This window comes from Gavia stellata, chromosome 5, assembly GCF_030936135.1.
Source record: "Gavia stellata isolate bGavSte3 chromosome 5, bGavSte3.hap2, whole genome shotgun sequence".
Classification (NCBI taxonomy): domain Eukaryota; kingdom Metazoa; phylum Chordata; class Aves; order Gaviiformes; family Gaviidae; genus Gavia; species Gavia stellata.
Window position 1 is genome coordinate 41,449,216 of NC_082598.1, and position 15,983 is coordinate 41,465,198.

Here is a 15,983-nt window from a genome sequence, read left to right on the forward strand (position 1 = left end):
CTAACAAAACCTAGATTACTCAGCACTCAGGTCTCAGCACTCGGCCACCTCTCTTGAACACTTCTGCCCCAAAGCCCACAAGGAAACACTGAGGACATACATCTCTGCCGCAACATGTCCTCACAACAAAACCTACTGGGCTTCATGAAGCAGAGGTGGTGCAAATCAGAGGCAAGTCTGTCTGAACTCCAAACAGAAGTATTTACAGAAAAAAGATCTAACTAAACTGAATTAGTTTTCAATTTTTGGTGTTACCTTGTAAGAAATTTCAAAATTTTCACCACCCCAAATTTGAAGCCCTGGATCATAGAGACCCAGTTCAAAGAAGAAATCGCGTTCAATGGCAAACAATCCACCAGCCATTGCAGGGGACCTGAAATAGGAAGACAGTGTAACTCCTTCTGCCAAAAGTATACGATAACACTTGGAGAAAGCATTAATTAAGGAAGCAATTAACTGTTAACATATAATAAAGATTAGATAAATGGCAATACACTGAAGAATCATAAAGCTTTGTCATCAGCTTCCAACACTTTTCTGAAGTGACATTTGTACAATTTCTATCGAAATCACAGTTTTTATTATGTTGTGGTTGGGTTTTTGTGTTTTGGGTTTTTTTACACTTAATTATACAAAATTTTGGTCGGAATTATCCTTCAGCCAGCCAGCATGCTTCTATTAAAATAAAAAAAGATAAGAATCAGTGTGACAAGACATTTCCCTCTTGAAAGTTGTTCAAGCTTTTGAGACAACAGATGAGACTGCATAGCAGACTTAGGTTTACATTCTGAGAAGCTGCCCCATTGAAACTTACTGTCTATTACACAAGTAACAGAGTTTTTCCAGCTAAATGATACCTTTCTATCTTCTCCCTCTGGCTCTTTTTCTACCACTGCCATATGAAACAGTTTTTATTATACTCAGTGAAATTTTTAAGAGGGCCTGGATCAAGTTGTACAAGGTTTCCATTTTGGTTTAGGTGTTGTTTTTTTTTTAAATGGCTTTGTAAATCCCTCCATGTATGCCAAGGTTCAATTAGCAAGTTTTAATGTGTCAAAAAGATGTTGTGGTTTGGATTAGAGCATTTTTGCAGAATGGCTCTAACTAAAATTCTTTGGTAGCTTGCTCACTCTGAAATAGAGAGTAGGATATGTTAAGCCATTTCCAGTGCACATACCAAGCATTTTTCACCTGAGGATCAATAATATATAAAAACCCTAATGGATACAAGCTGGAGTCCCTACTAAGTTGACAATTTAAAAAAAAAAAAAAAAAGGCTGGTAAGGAAAAAGTGAATTTTCCTGACTTCAGATGATGTGCAGCACTGAGAGGAGGAAGATCCAAGAGTCCAGATTACTCTGGTAAGCCAAGTAAAACACAAGTGAAATATTCCTTCATGACCGAATTACTGAGAGATGGGTCATTCCTAGCATTATTCAGTCTCTTCATTCCATTAGATTTTTAACTTAGCGGTGCTCCTTTTAACAGCAATGATTACGTATCTCCCTTCTGCACATATATGTCCGAAGGAGAACTGCTTAAGAAAAAGTAACCCATAGGGATAACATATACCCTCTCCGCATAGCAGGGGCAGGGCAACAACAAAAACAGAGCTGCTGGGTCTGTCAGCTGAGTTAAGTATAACGGTTATCAGTTTAGTTGCTTTCCAAATCACCTGATCACAAGCTGAGTTACTCCTAAATATCCCCTTCTACTTGTCTGCCTGCTGTATTTTCCTCCAATGCTGCTTTTGTATCACAGGGGCTCAAAGGGTAGGAAGCCAGCAAGCACAGCAGGGAGAAGCACACTGCATAGCACAGCCCTGTGGCTTTCCTGCATTTTTGGTTTTCCTCAGCACCATAAAGACTTGGCAAGTGTAGAGGCCTCAGATGCTGAAGTTTCAGTCTTGGCCTCCAACGTGCCGTCAACTGTGTTAAAGAACACAGTAAAATCTGCATAAGCTCAGTAGTTTATTTTATAGGATACGAAGAGGTAAGCATAATATTTCTGAAAGAAGGATTCAGTCCTGAGGCAATTCTCACATTACAAAAAGTTTGTTTCTGTGCTTTAAGCTGTTAAGGTTTTTTTTTGTTCGTTTGTTTTCTTTTTAAACTAGGCAATCCTGGCTACGGTTTCAGAAAGACTTTTACTTGGTCTTATTTGCCTTGGTATTGCTGCAACAAAATGCATACAGCCTGGAAATAAACAGATGCAGGGAATGTCTCTTTTTAGAAGCAGCATTGTAACTCTGAAAGTATTATTAAAAATAAAGTCATCTTTTAAACCATTCTGAGAACATGTGTTCTGTGTTTCTGGGAACAGTTTAAAGGATTTTAAGACCTGTTTGGATGGTAAACACAGAACACAACAGTGATGTTTGAAATAGTTTATCCCCCTCCAAGCGAATATTAAAGTTCCAATGTGGACAGCCTTGTCAGAAAATGGTATTATTTATACTGTATACAAAACAGATCAAAGCTTCATAACTTCCTTGCATGTGTTGCCATTTTAGCAGAGAACAATCATGAGTGAGGACAGGGAATTACCAACATCAGTTCTTACAATGTTTAAATCATATATACAAGCAAGAGAAGACATTAGATTCTGAAGATGTGAGGATTGCTTTCAAATGTAGTAACACTATTAGTTAAGTGTGAAGGGGAAAGCAATAAAAAACAGCAGAACCACAGTCTCCCAGTCTTGAAAAGCCATCCAGAAACCCTTGTTTCTAAGCTAGGGTTTCTACCCAGTTTCTGTTTGCTGGGAAGAAAACATATCCCCCTACAAAGTATAAGAAAAAAGTGGGACTTCTGTGAAAGTTATTGGAGTTTTCCCAGAAAATAAGGTGGTGTTTTCTTCTTTTTTTTTTTCATGTTATGTGTATTAAATTAAAATCCCCAGACATACTGAGACCTTAGACAATATCTAGCCAAGATTCTTAAACAGTATGCTTCTTTGTCAGATATGATCTATTATGAAGCAAGTGGGAGAAATATGACAAAAGGGATTTTTTGGATGCACATGCATAATCCATGAGCTGTATGCATGCATCAAGCCATGACAGCAGGCTACAGATTTTATGCATTACTGGCTATTATAAATGCTTCCAGCATGCTCATTATTTCAAATCAAATGGTTAAATAAGCACTGTTGTTTCCAACACTACTTTAAAAAAAATACCCTAGCTAAATAAAGTTTTCTCTGGAAACAAAGCCATACAATATTTTATTTTGCCAAACAAAACCCTGTCATTCTAATGTGCATCCTATTAACGACACAAGAGCAGGAATGGAGAGGCAACACAAGGTAACGAAGGTATTTTGAGCAAATAGTTGTGGCAAACAGGTCTGATTAAACAAAGCAGCTGGTGTGGTTAGAAATATGAAGATTTTCAGGCTAGAAGTACATGCAAAAGTTTTAGTGGATCAATATCGACTTCAGAAAAAAAGAAATGGGTAAGTGATTTAGTGATTACCGATACGGTTCAGTTTTTGTCTTTCTGCTTTCCTTCTCTCGCTTGGTCAAGGGAACCCTCTTCCATAGCATACTCCAATCCCACGCTCCTCTAGCAAACCCATCTTCGTCACCACCCCCTTGCGGCACAATCTTATAAGTGTTGCCATCTATGACATCTATAAGCGGCACAGTGCATGTGGTTCTGCAGGGTGGTGGATGGTGGCAGGGAAGATGCGGTTATGTGCAAGGACCCGCGTGGCACACGTGCACCGACCGTAGTTCATGGGAAAAGAGGGGGGAGGGAGGGAAAAACGAAAGGGTTTAGACAATTATTCATTACGATTCACAGTATGTAAACAGCTCTCTTTACCGATAAGGTTCAGTTTTATGTTTTCGTTTGGACTTTTCCTGGTGGCTTAACGGAATTCGTTTCCATAGCAAACTCCAGTCCCAGGCCCCTCTGGCAAAACCATCTTCATCCCCACCTTGTTGTGGCTCAATGGAATAATCATTCCCATCTATGTAATCTATTAGAGGTACAGTACATGTAGTTCTGAAACATTTATAGAAGGGAAAGAAAGAGCAAAATACAGTTTCAGAAAAGTAATCTGTCTAATCTGAAATGTACACCATTAATCATTACTCTCATAGAGCAGTTTATATGAAAAGTCACTTGTAAACATACTAAAAAATGAAGCCTCATTAGAAGAAAAGAAGGGATAGTCCTTTCTTTATGTTGTTTTAAGAGGTTCTGAAAGCAGAAAAGTTAGGTCTGAAATGCTAATACTTCAATTCATTTATCAATACTTTTTTCTTTATGTGTATTTTCTTGACATCGGTCTTCTAATAAAGCACTGCTGGAGGCAACAAGAGGAGCCTTTAGAGGGCTAGGGTTCTCACAGTATTATTATTTCCCATAATTTCTATTCATAGCAGATCTTAGCTGTCAGCAAGTATGATAAGCTCTTAGGTTTTACTAGTGTAAACATGGATTTTCACTATTCTGTCTTATTCAACTGCACTGCAAGTCCAACCTCTCAGGATAAAAAAACGTTACTGGTGCTCCTAGCAGCACTCTTCAGTAGAATTTTTCCTTTTTGATTTGCAATATGCTCCTTATTGTGATCTATCATATAGAATATTCACCAAGGAAAAGACATTATCGTGTTATTCTCCCCAGATTTTCCAAATGAGTTTCATGGTCACCAAACCTGAGGCGCTTCCATCTTTTTAAGTCAAATCCTATGAGATAGAAAAACAAGTGGTGGCGGGGAAGAAATGCTAACGCTGTGCTCTTCTTTAAGGCAGAAGTGGCAGTATGCTGCACCCAGAGGACCGGGGCTTGGAAGAAGGCTGCCAAGCACTGCCCTCGGGCACTGCGCGCCTCGGCACCCCTGGTCCTCCCATAATGCCTGCCTCTGCGGGTAGTGCTGGAGGATGCCTCTAAAGCTGCCAGTTCTCACCTGCCTTTCTCATGTAAAAGAGTAACACACACTCCATGGAAGCACACAAGCATTTACACCTTCTATCTAGTATCCTGGCCCAAATATAGTCTTGCAGCTGAGTTACAGCCTTTAAAACACACAAAAAAAACCTCTTCAAGAAAGTTCTGGTAGTACGACAGGTTAACAAATAGTTTTTATGATTAAGCAGTTATTTTACGGGATTAAAGAGTTTAAACAAGCACATGGTTTCCTAAACACACATACCCCCTGACCACACAAGCTAAGAGCGCGGTAGCACACAGCAGCAACAGCATTTCAACAGCTGGAAGAAATGAAGCCCCTGGGGATCTCCCTGTTCTGTCACCTCTCGCAGATCCCACGCACACAGCGCAGGCACTTCCACCACTGACTCCTAGTAAGCCTCTGGGCTTGCGGCAGTGAGAGGCTCAAGCCCTGGCCTTGGTTTGCTAGAAGCAACGCTCCTAAGTGCTTCAGAGGAAACAAATAAGATCATATTGCAAGACCAAAGATGAGAAAGTTACAAAACTCTTAAGATCACAGGGGCTTTAAATCCCTGTTAAATCAAAACACTTACTGCTACTTTTCCTCTACCCAAAATACTGTTTTCGTTTCGTTATTTTGTTTAATCAGGCTCCTTATTCAGCTAGAACAGAACATTTTTATAACAGTCCTTCAGATCGTTGCAGAAGACAAGAGCTGTCTTCTATTTAATCTATACTAAGCAAAATATGCAGTATGGCTACTGAAATAAACTAACCAGAGATTTACTTGCCTTACTATTTTCCTTCCTCCTTACATAGCTTTTATGCTGGGAAATAATACAATCATCATACAGCAACTATTGACATAATTTGATATAGATGTATTTGATACAGATATAAAACATATTGACTATAGTTTGAAAAGTGAAGATTGTTACTGTGACTTTTTCTTCCTAAGAGGCCAGATGCTGGAAATAAGGGGAGAACATTACCTGTCCTTAGATATAGGAGCTATAAGTGGCGCATACCAATTAATTCCCACCTCACAATGGGCATCAAGGTAAACCAAAACCTTCAAAAGAAAAAAAAAAAGTAATTTCTATCTCTGCAAACGAGATCACGGTGATTTAATTAAGCTTATTTACATTGAAATACTTTTGTATTATAAATAAAAAAATGAAGTTTAAATGAGTAAAATTAATTAATCTCTTTTTAAAACAATATCGATAATACAATACTATGTTTTTACACGTCTATTTGAACACAGAACCACCACCACCTCTCCCACCCAAAAAGAAAAAGAAGACAGACTTGTGTGTGAACTGGCTCCTACCTGTCCAAGTTTAGCCTTCTGGGCTCCAATGCTCCTAGCTTGGATTAAACCTTCTCTCCTCTCGTTTCGAAATACCTTTACAAGGCCGTTCCACTGCTTAATATACTCATCCAGCCTCTCTTTTAAGTGTGCTATCACACAATAAAGAAAAAAATTATTTTGATGAGGTTTAGTAATAAGCAGTTTTGTACTCTTAATACAACCCAAATCCAACTCTACTTAAAAATATCTACAGACATTTAGGATTAAGAGAATCTTTAATTCAACTGCTCGTACTAGCACTCACAAACACTAAACCTGAAGAGATCAAGACTTGCAGCTCTCTGACTTCATGGCACAGGCTTGTCTCTGGCACATCTGAAGAAAAAGCAGCTGAAGTGGTTGCCCACACCACAGGGCAGCTGGGTGGACAATTCCCAGTCACGTCAATATATCACATAGTGGCTTTCAGGTCTTCGCCTGTATTTCAACCAGGCAGAGAAGTTTCTACGCTTCAGCGCATAGTCTTTCCTCATCAGATAATGTCACACGTACTGTTGAAGGCACCACTTGTCAGTTAAACATTTCTCTTCACTCACTTTCTGCCTCACAAAACTTTCTGTCAGTCTATTAAATCTGGAAACCTGAGACAGAAACCCACCATACTCAAATTATTGCCCTCCCTCATCTTGACCTGCTCCCTCTTGGGGCTGGGGTGGTCCTACACTAATCTTTTAATGAAATTAACAATAAGAATAATTGGATGAGACAGAAAACCTTTAGCCACAGGGACCTGGTCAGTAAAGGGACGAGTAACCGCTTAAGAATCAAGATGGGCTATGCTTAAATGGTTACAGATTTGTATTTGCACATTGGTCTTTGCCAAGCTAATCTGGAAACCACATTCCTACCACACAGTTTGAAAAAAGGATCCTTGTGTTGCATAATATTTTTGCACAGATGATTCTGTTAAGAAAACTCACAAAAGCAGAAGGGCTGGCAGTCAGGCGCTCGCTGTTTGAGGCGACTCCGATTTAACTACTGGTGTTCATTTAAAATCTATTTTTGTACTGAAAGGCTCAAAACAATTGCCTACAGCTTCAGTTTCGCTCAGCAAGGAACCAAAATAAGCCACCTAAGCTACAGCTGAGGCATCCATGCGCTGTTTTGCACCAGCGCCGAGGGGCAGCTACATGCCATGCCTGTGCTGATCTAACAGCAGAGGGGACATGCAGAGGTGGAAGGAGAAGGACGGCCCTTTCAGCAGCAAGCAGCCATCTGGAGCTTGCTGCAACTTATGTTTCAGTATGTTTTATATTCTTGCCAAAAGTATTAAAAAAAAATCTAGTTTAAACAAAAGCTACATATAAATAATTGAAATGGAAATGGTGTTTTACGGAAGTGAAGTTTCCAAACTTGAAAATTCAGCAATTCTACCAAAGAACAGTCTTCTGAAACCACTATCTTTCATCCCTCCTCTTCACCTTTATAAAAGAATGTTTCCTCAACTAAAAGTTTTACGTATCCTCTTCTTCTTTCCCACACACATTTACAATTTCTTTTGTAAATCCTTGTGTGCTAGGAAAACTTCAAAGATACATAAATATCAAACTAGAGGAAGAACAATTTTATCACATATGCTGTATAGAATACATACCATGTAATATATATAGAATATATGATATGATAGCTGTGATGTAAGTTTTTATAGGATAAATTCAACAGAGTTAGGAGGTCATACTGAAGTGGTACTAAGAGAATCTTTATACCAAGCTATTATTTATTCTGCAGATTCCAAGTACATGTTACAGAAGGACTGTCAGGAATGTTTTAAAGATTTAAATCCTGAAGTTATTTCCAGCTCTCCCGCCTATGAAGCCAAATGTTTTAGTTATCAAATGTTCAACTATGTAAGGCTCACAGGGAGTTGTAAAATCCTGTCATATTGATGGTGTAAAGCTTTTCTACAGCACAAGTCTCAGGACTTTGCAGTCCATTATCTGAAACCGTGCCAGGGTAAGCAGCAAGTGCTATTTCCCACAGCAAACCTGAATTTTACACCCTTCCCATACTACAAAGACTGCATGACAGTAGTATGTAAAATCCTGATACTTTTACAGTTAGAAATACTATTTAGCCAGCATTAAATTTTGTTCACCTAGAACGTGTAGTATTTATGGTATCTGTCAACAGCCTTACAGCATTCTGTTTTTTGTTCAAAAAAGTGTATTTTACCCTTAAAAATATTGTAACACCAATCTGGTCTTCCCTTCTTTGGATTCTTCTCTCATGTCTCAGTGCACGATTAAAGCATGAATCAATGTTTTTTAAAAAAAAACATCTGATCTCCAAAGGATCTTAGGCATTGCAGATTATGGGGGGAAGGAGGAAAGCTGTTTTCTTTCCTCGACTCATGGATGTCAGTTTGAGAACTAGAAAAATGGTATCACAAGTCCTTCCTAAAGCAGCTGCCTCTGAGTCCCCTGTACTGTAATAATACTAACATGGGGCTCTCAGGTCTAACACAAGCACTGATTAATGCTTCAGTTTCCCCACTGCGAGCACCGTTAACGAGTTAATAAAAATACTGTTACCTGTCTATGCTCATTACTTCCCCTTTGGTTATCGTATGGCATGCTCCATCAGTGGGAAACATAGAGAGCGATAAAGTAAGTAAATGCAGAAGGTAGACAAAGCCTTTAAACGCTACTATGAACACTGGTATTTACCTTGCGCTCACCCTTTACAGGTGCATGGGCTACAAAAGGAAACTTCACCAGCTGAGATATTGACCTCTATGCTTCAGAAAGAAATAAAGCTGATACCTAAATACATAACAAGTAGTTGCTTAAGACCTATATAGACAACTGTAATTGTAGGGAGCTTCAGAAAATCTGGTGTTACGAATTCTCTCATTGCCCTTCCAGAACAGCTGTATCCTCCACACAGCTAGCACTCACAGCAAAATAAACTGTTTCTATCAAGAAACACAAGAAAAGCTGGGAACCCCCCCGCCATGTGCAGCAGTGTGGCCACACTGACACTGCAGTAGAAGCTGCTGCAACACTCTTGGACTCCAACATGCATTAATAAAGAAGTCTCAGTTGAAAATATCAGAACTAGCATCATTCAATTAGCTTGGCTTCATCTTCTTGTTACAGTTCCCTTTGTATTTTGACAAAGGAAAAAATGCCCAAGCAGAATTCAGCACATCTCTCTGTGCACTTCTCCACAGTCAAACCCCGCTGTTTGCAGAAGAGATTAAGAAAGGAAGGGAGAGTGTCGTTCAGCAAAAAGACTGCTCCCAACTGACTTTATACAAAGAATTATAATGAAAAGAACATTTTCCAAGCACTGCAACTGTTCCTCCCTGTAAGACATAACATATATAAGCATCTACGCAGCTGTAACTCCCTTCTGATGAAAGAGGATTTCTCGTAAAGAAGGACAGGCAGGGCTCTTTATAAGCCAGCATTTAGAAGTGTTTGCAACCACTACATTCCATTTTAATGTCCTACCACTGGAGAAGGCAGTGGCTAAGAAATAAGGACAGCCACACTGAGTGTGAGCAAACATCGATCCAGTCCAGCATCTGCGTCCCTCAACATTGGTCTCAAAGAGCATAAAACATTCTTTGCTGGGTGGAAAGGCAGATATAAAGCGTGCAGTCTGGGAGCAGGTGGGGAAGGAGAAAATCCTGTATCTGTGCTGTCAGCACTGCTTTTCTTCTGGCTGGAAGAGCAAAAAGCCACCAGCAGCTCTGCTATGATTAAGAGTGTTTGTGTTTTGCAGCTCTCCTAACAACTGGAGATCTCTTCAGGCGGCTTGGCACGCTCCACAGCCTGTACTAGTTTATGCTTCTCTCTGGGGAGAAAGAAGTGGAGCAAGATTCTACTCTCTCGGCCATTTTTCATCTAGAACGTAATTTGAATTACTGAAATTAAGTTAATTATGTTTACCAAGTAATAGCCTAAAGCAGTTTGAAGAATTATTATAGTGAAACAGTACAGTTGCAGCAAGGTGTTCAGAGCCATTCCAGTCCGTGCTTGTTTTCCAGTCACTCATACATGAGAAAATTGCATCTTGAGCTTGCTTTACTGAATCTTCTGATTCAAGAAAGTTATTTGGGAAAATGAAGTCTGGGAAATAAGGAAACAAGGGTCTGCTGGATGTCCAGGCTAGCTGTATCTGCTAACCATTTGTATATGAGCAGAGAGCATAAGTAAAGTTCCGTATTTCACAACAAATTTCTTGAAAAATACTGCCTTAACAGTCGTCATGTATTGGAAAACTGTAGTACAAGTTGTTATGCCAGACAAACTCATTCCATGAATTACATATACATAGCACAGAGTCAGCTACAACTCATGTGAAACCCAAGTACTGAGTCCAACCATTACTAAAAAATCAGGTAATTTTTCTAGAGACCATCAGTGCCATAGTTATTTTATACAGCTAACTCAGTCCTTGAATAGCTCTGAAGGAAAGCTGTGATCCCAGTGGAAAAGGAAAAAACACAGCACATGTCTGCTGACTGAATTATTAAAATGATATCCCTTAGGAGAGAAGATATTTTTGCTTTATAGCGTGTGTGTCTAAGCCAAATTCTCAAAAACTGTAAAAGGATACAGGAGACTACAACGTAGCATTCAGTATCTTTGTTAGACTAAGCCAGATGTAGTCAAGTTTACAAAACAAGTAACTTCTCTCCTGTAAAAACAAACAGAAAATGATACCTACCTACAGGTATGATGTAAAAATGAACATACAATAATTATTTTTAATAGTGATTTATACTCAAAAAAGACAACCCTGACTATGTGATGAGTTCAGTTTTAAAATTTATAGTGGTATACCTGCAGAAAACAACTCCTCCTGTGAGGCTGGAATTGGGAGAAGCCCAGATCACTTGATAAAACGGAGAGTTTCAGAACAGAGTCATCTGCTTTCCATGCCACTACCCAATTCAGCTATTATAAAAACAAAGAGGAGGGTAAAGCGAATGTATCCTATGCTGCTGACCAGTTCAAACTTGCCCGGGCTCCTAAAAGCCATCATCGTCATTGTCTGGAAGGGACTGTCATCCTGCACACTCGAAGTTATGTTTTTATTTTTGTGTCTACTTTTTTTCTCTGTCAACTTAAATTGAAGAACTATGCTGCAATAAAATCTTGCAGAACGTGCAGTTTTGGTGCACTGTTTTGAAATTTGTTTGAAGTTTTAAACCAGACTGATTTCCTCTACATAAATCATCTTATATCTCTAGCACACCACTTTCAGTTCTTCTGTGTATTCAGCCTCAATTTGCGTTAACACTGAAGATACCACCATTAAAGGAAAAAAGTCAGTGTATGTTTATATTTGTAAGAATCACACGTAAGTACATACATCATGACTATAAACCAAGACCACAATGTATATTACAAAGGAAGAGGAAAATCTCTGGACTTCTGAAAATATTGATATGCAGGACTCAAAGAAAGGCAGAAATTAAAATGCACTTAAATTCTTAAAAGCCCCTCCCCCTAGTAAGAAACAACAACCACCTCAACATGATGTTCAATAAAAAAGGATGTTAAAAATTAAAAAGACAGTGAAAATGAATCAGAATAATTCAATAGCCTTAGATACATTTTTATTATAGTATTAAAAAAAAAAAAGGAATCTGGATTCCTATATGGAATAAAGAAAGAGATTATTCCTAACAGGCTTAACTCAAACTCCTTCAATACTCTTAAAACTAATTGTTTTCACAAGGGCTAAGAGAGGTCCTAGTTATCCCACCTCTCTACTATATACAACTCCACAACTGTGGAAGAGCGCCCACCACAAATCCTGTATTTCAAACAGCTGAATACACATAAAGGATTGCCACCTTTATGAAACCAGTTCATCAGAAAAGACCTTTCCCTTCACTGAAAACTGAAAGGACTGTGAAGAAGCAACTTACTTTTCTTGCAAAGTCAACTCAATCTGTGGCAGGTAATAAATCAAAAGAAAACTATTTTTAAAACAAATGAAGTTTCCTTTTCTACAGGTAGTGTGTTAATATTCCAAGTATACCTTTGTTGCTAAAATCATCAATCAGCACAATTTCTGCCAAGTATTTCCTCGGTGTTCTCTTAATGACACTGTGGACTGTCCTCATGAGTGTGGACCATCCTTCATTATGGAAGACAATGACAACGCTGGAGGTGAGCAGGTTATCATCATAATGCCAGTATTTGCATCTGTGAAAAGATTTGATTTTATTAGTTTTCACATTATGATTTACAAAACTGCTTAACAACATCTTTGTGCAAATGAAATCTTCACTGATGGCTATCCTTCAGATTAAAGAGAAACAGGATATAAAAGGTAATACAGCTTAAGTGGTATGAGAGGTATGAGGCCCAACAGCAGCTTGCTTCCAGCCAGCAAGCCTTTTTAGCTCCTCAGAGACACAGGATGTAGTTGGTGAACGACTGCTGTCTCAACAGGTACATGCTTCTTCCTGCATAGGTGGATGGCATTGCACGGACCCCACTGAGAGACATCCCCACCACCACCACCACCATCACCTTGCTGCTTGCACGGCCAGTAGAACAACGGAAGAAAAGCCCCAAACTGTGGCTGCCAAGATGGGGGTCTTCAAACCATCAGATACCACGATTTAGGATGGACTGTACATTTGGCTCACCTACTTCATAACACACAGTATGACAGTGCTGTTTTTTTTCTAGGCCTCTTTAAATCAGATTTACCTAGCAGAAGGACTGTCTATGAAGTGTCTCTGTTGGCTTTATACAGTCCACATATAGAATCTGCATAATTAGCAGAATCTGCATAACTAACAAAGTTACAAACATTGTTGTGGCAAGGCAATTATAAGTCATTCATTTCCGCCCTTTCACAATAAAATAGATTTAAACATAGTAAGTAAACTTGCTGGAAGTACAGCAGCAGCATGTGAAACGCTCATGTCAGCTATTCTGCATAAAACTATCTCCATTTGCAAAAATTGTCAGAAAAGCATAGTTGCTCATGGGAAAAATGTAATCCCATGGCAGACAAGACGTGATCTTTACTGTTTATTATTCACGGTTAAACTTTGAGGTATAATAAATGTAGCTAGGAAAAAAAAAAAAAAGGTCACCCATTCAGGGTTCTAGCTTGGCATGCCAAGAGAAGCACTTACGTATCCATTTAAAATGTTTTGCATTTCAATTTCACTGTGGACCTGGACTCAGGTCATTTTTCCTGAGGTATTACAGATGATGTAGAAACAAGCAATATGAGTAATTCAGTCCAATATTTATTAATCACATTTATCAACAATGCATTTCATTTACAATTGTAATGTGCATTTCCCCAACTGCATCCCTAAATGACAGTGTTCAGAGTCTCCTTAATTACAACTAGTCCAGGTATTTCCTTACCTGGAAGTTTCCCCACCTGATTACTAGCCCCTTTTCCAACTATAATAATACAATTCCTATCTCCAAACTCAGAGACACAGTACTTTTGATGTCAATGTGCAAAAGACTTCCTTTTTTCATCTTTCAGCAAGTAAAGTCCCTACTAAAGAGAATCTGACTTTTCAAAGACAACTATCATGTATTAAGAATTATTCTTGACAAATGGAAACTTCGAAACTTATGGATGTACAGACTTCCATAGTTATATTTCTCTATATACGAGAAAAAGCTTAAATACACATAAACATTCCTGTATTTGAAAAGAAATTACCTTAATCATCAGAAATCACCAGAGTTTCTGAAACCAAATTAAGTTAAATGCAGAAAGAACTAACATAACAGGTCTACAGGTAGTTAAAGAACATTTCTTTGGCAAAGAAGGACGTATTTCACTTATTGTCAGGGAACAGCATCAGTATGTATTTCTCACCCACCAGAAAAAAAAAAAAAGAAATTGGTAGAAACATACTATTCATTTTGGTCCTGCGAGAAAAGAAAATCACAGAATCAAAACAGCCTACAACCAAGTCTGATCTAATAAGGCATTTCTTCTCTTAGTCAGGCATACTATACGCAACCTCTGAAACAGCACAACCTCTACAAATACGGTTTACTGACTAAAATCCTCCAGCTCAATTGTTTTTATGCCTGAAGTAGCAGCAGCTCATCATATTTATAAGCTACCAATATACTGACTGTTTAAAATGCACGGTTCAGGCCACTGATGCCTGCCTTCCACAGATCCCTCTTAAAAGATTTCAGCTGATTACAGATTGCCATACTTCCATTTGCAGCATAAGCATTTAAGCTGCCGACAACTTATTTAGCTATTTGCAGAGATAAAATGGATATGCTACCTAGGTGTGTTGAGTCAGCTGTGTAAAAGAAAGATTCTCCATCGTGTGTTTAATAACAAATTAATAACAGAACTGGTTGCTTTACACATATATTCACCTGGATTAATGTTGGTGATACAGTTATGTTAAAATGGAGGAAAACAGGATGTTATACGTTCAAAATCAGCATGCCAGCTGAACGCCACTCAAGAGCTCCATGTAAAAGTTAGTGGAAAATAATAGTACCTTTTGCCTCAAAGTATCTGATGCAGGTTGCACTGTGCTGCTGACCTGCGCCTTCAGAAGTTTAGCTGGGAAATTTTTTGCGCTCCAATTAAAAAGACAGACAGCCACGACATTTCAGACTTCCCTCAACAAAAGAAACAAAGCAAACACTGCAAAAAACACTAAAACTTTTGCTTGCTTATTTTGCCCGCTTCCTATAGTGTAGGTGAGTTGTTTTTAGGAACAAAATGGTGAAGAGCAAAAGAATGAAAGTAAGTAACTTAACGTAATTTAAAAAAGCCAAACCTATCAGAAAAGCCCAAATTGAACAACACATCTGTGAGCAATTTATAAGCATTTTTTGATCTGTATTTAAAACATTTTTAAAACATAAACCCAGAGGTCTAGACAGGCTTTTTGCTACATTTCCACCTTAATCTCCTCAAATCTGTCAGCACGTTTTACTTTTCAAACTTGAAAAATCATGTGTTGCTAAATGTGCCATTCGCAAGCCATAAAAGCACTACATTTATACCTCTACTAAGATCATACTTCTAGTTTTTTCCAGAGGCTTTATTTCACTTATTGGACAGCTCACAGACTGACTCATCAAGCCCATAAGCTCCAACAGACTGCAGTAACTTCTATGCACAATCTTGTCTCTCGTCTTGCATTGAGAATTAGAGGTTTGAAACACAGCAGTTGTTTTAGATATATGCAATTAATGCGTATTTTCATCTCTGAGGCAATTTTTCCGAGAAATTAAAACATTGCTCAATTATTTGAGCGACAGAAATCAGGAGCCTCCTTCACATCCTTCCTTCACATTCATTTCCTTCACATCCACAGGGAAGGAAGCGGGGAGAGCCTTTCTTCAGTGGAGCAGCACTGACATCCAGTGGTTGGCAAACCAAATACCAAGTAACCATAAACACACTTTCTTTCGGTTTGAAGCTGAATTTTACAGTACTCATTTCCCTGTAAATTTTAGGCACCAGAACAGCAAAAAGCCTGAAATTCCAGACTTATGCTTCAGTTTTGAAAGACAGGGTCAAGTAGATATGGGTGTCCATGCAAAAGCTATTGAAAACTGGCACGGGACACATTCAGAGTACAAAAGGGTCTGTGACAAAGAGGATTTAACTAAGTTTCAAACCCTAGCTTCATCCCCTGAGCGCTCTGTCCTGCCCACATATGGCAGCACGGTGCCCTTTCAGGTGCAGCCTGCACGCCGGCTGTGGCGATATGCT

General features: G+C 38.8%; 1 protein-coding gene across 2 annotated transcripts in view; it reads right to left on the reverse strand.

Annotated features, from left to right (window-relative positions):
• GALNT7 (polypeptide N-acetylgalactosaminyltransferase 7) overlaps positions 1-15,983 on the reverse strand; it is a 73,758-nt gene that overhangs the window by 11,250 nt on the left and 46,525 nt on the right. Inside the window, exons 3-7 of one of the 2 annotated variants that reach the window (XM_059817650.1) lie at positions 12,279-12,445; positions 6,237-6,367; positions 5,896-5,975; positions 3,476-3,658; positions 256-373 (exon numbers count right to left, since the gene is read on the reverse strand). In XM_059817650.1, the coding sequence (XP_059673633.1) occupies positions 256-373; positions 3,476-3,658; positions 5,896-5,975; positions 6,237-6,367; positions 12,279-12,445 (679 nt within the window). Of the gene's footprint in view, positions 1-255; positions 374-3,475; positions 3,659-3,826; positions 4,010-5,895; positions 5,976-6,236; positions 6,368-12,278; positions 12,446-15,983 lie in introns of both variants that reach the window. The other variant, XM_059817649.1, reaches the window with a different exon arrangement.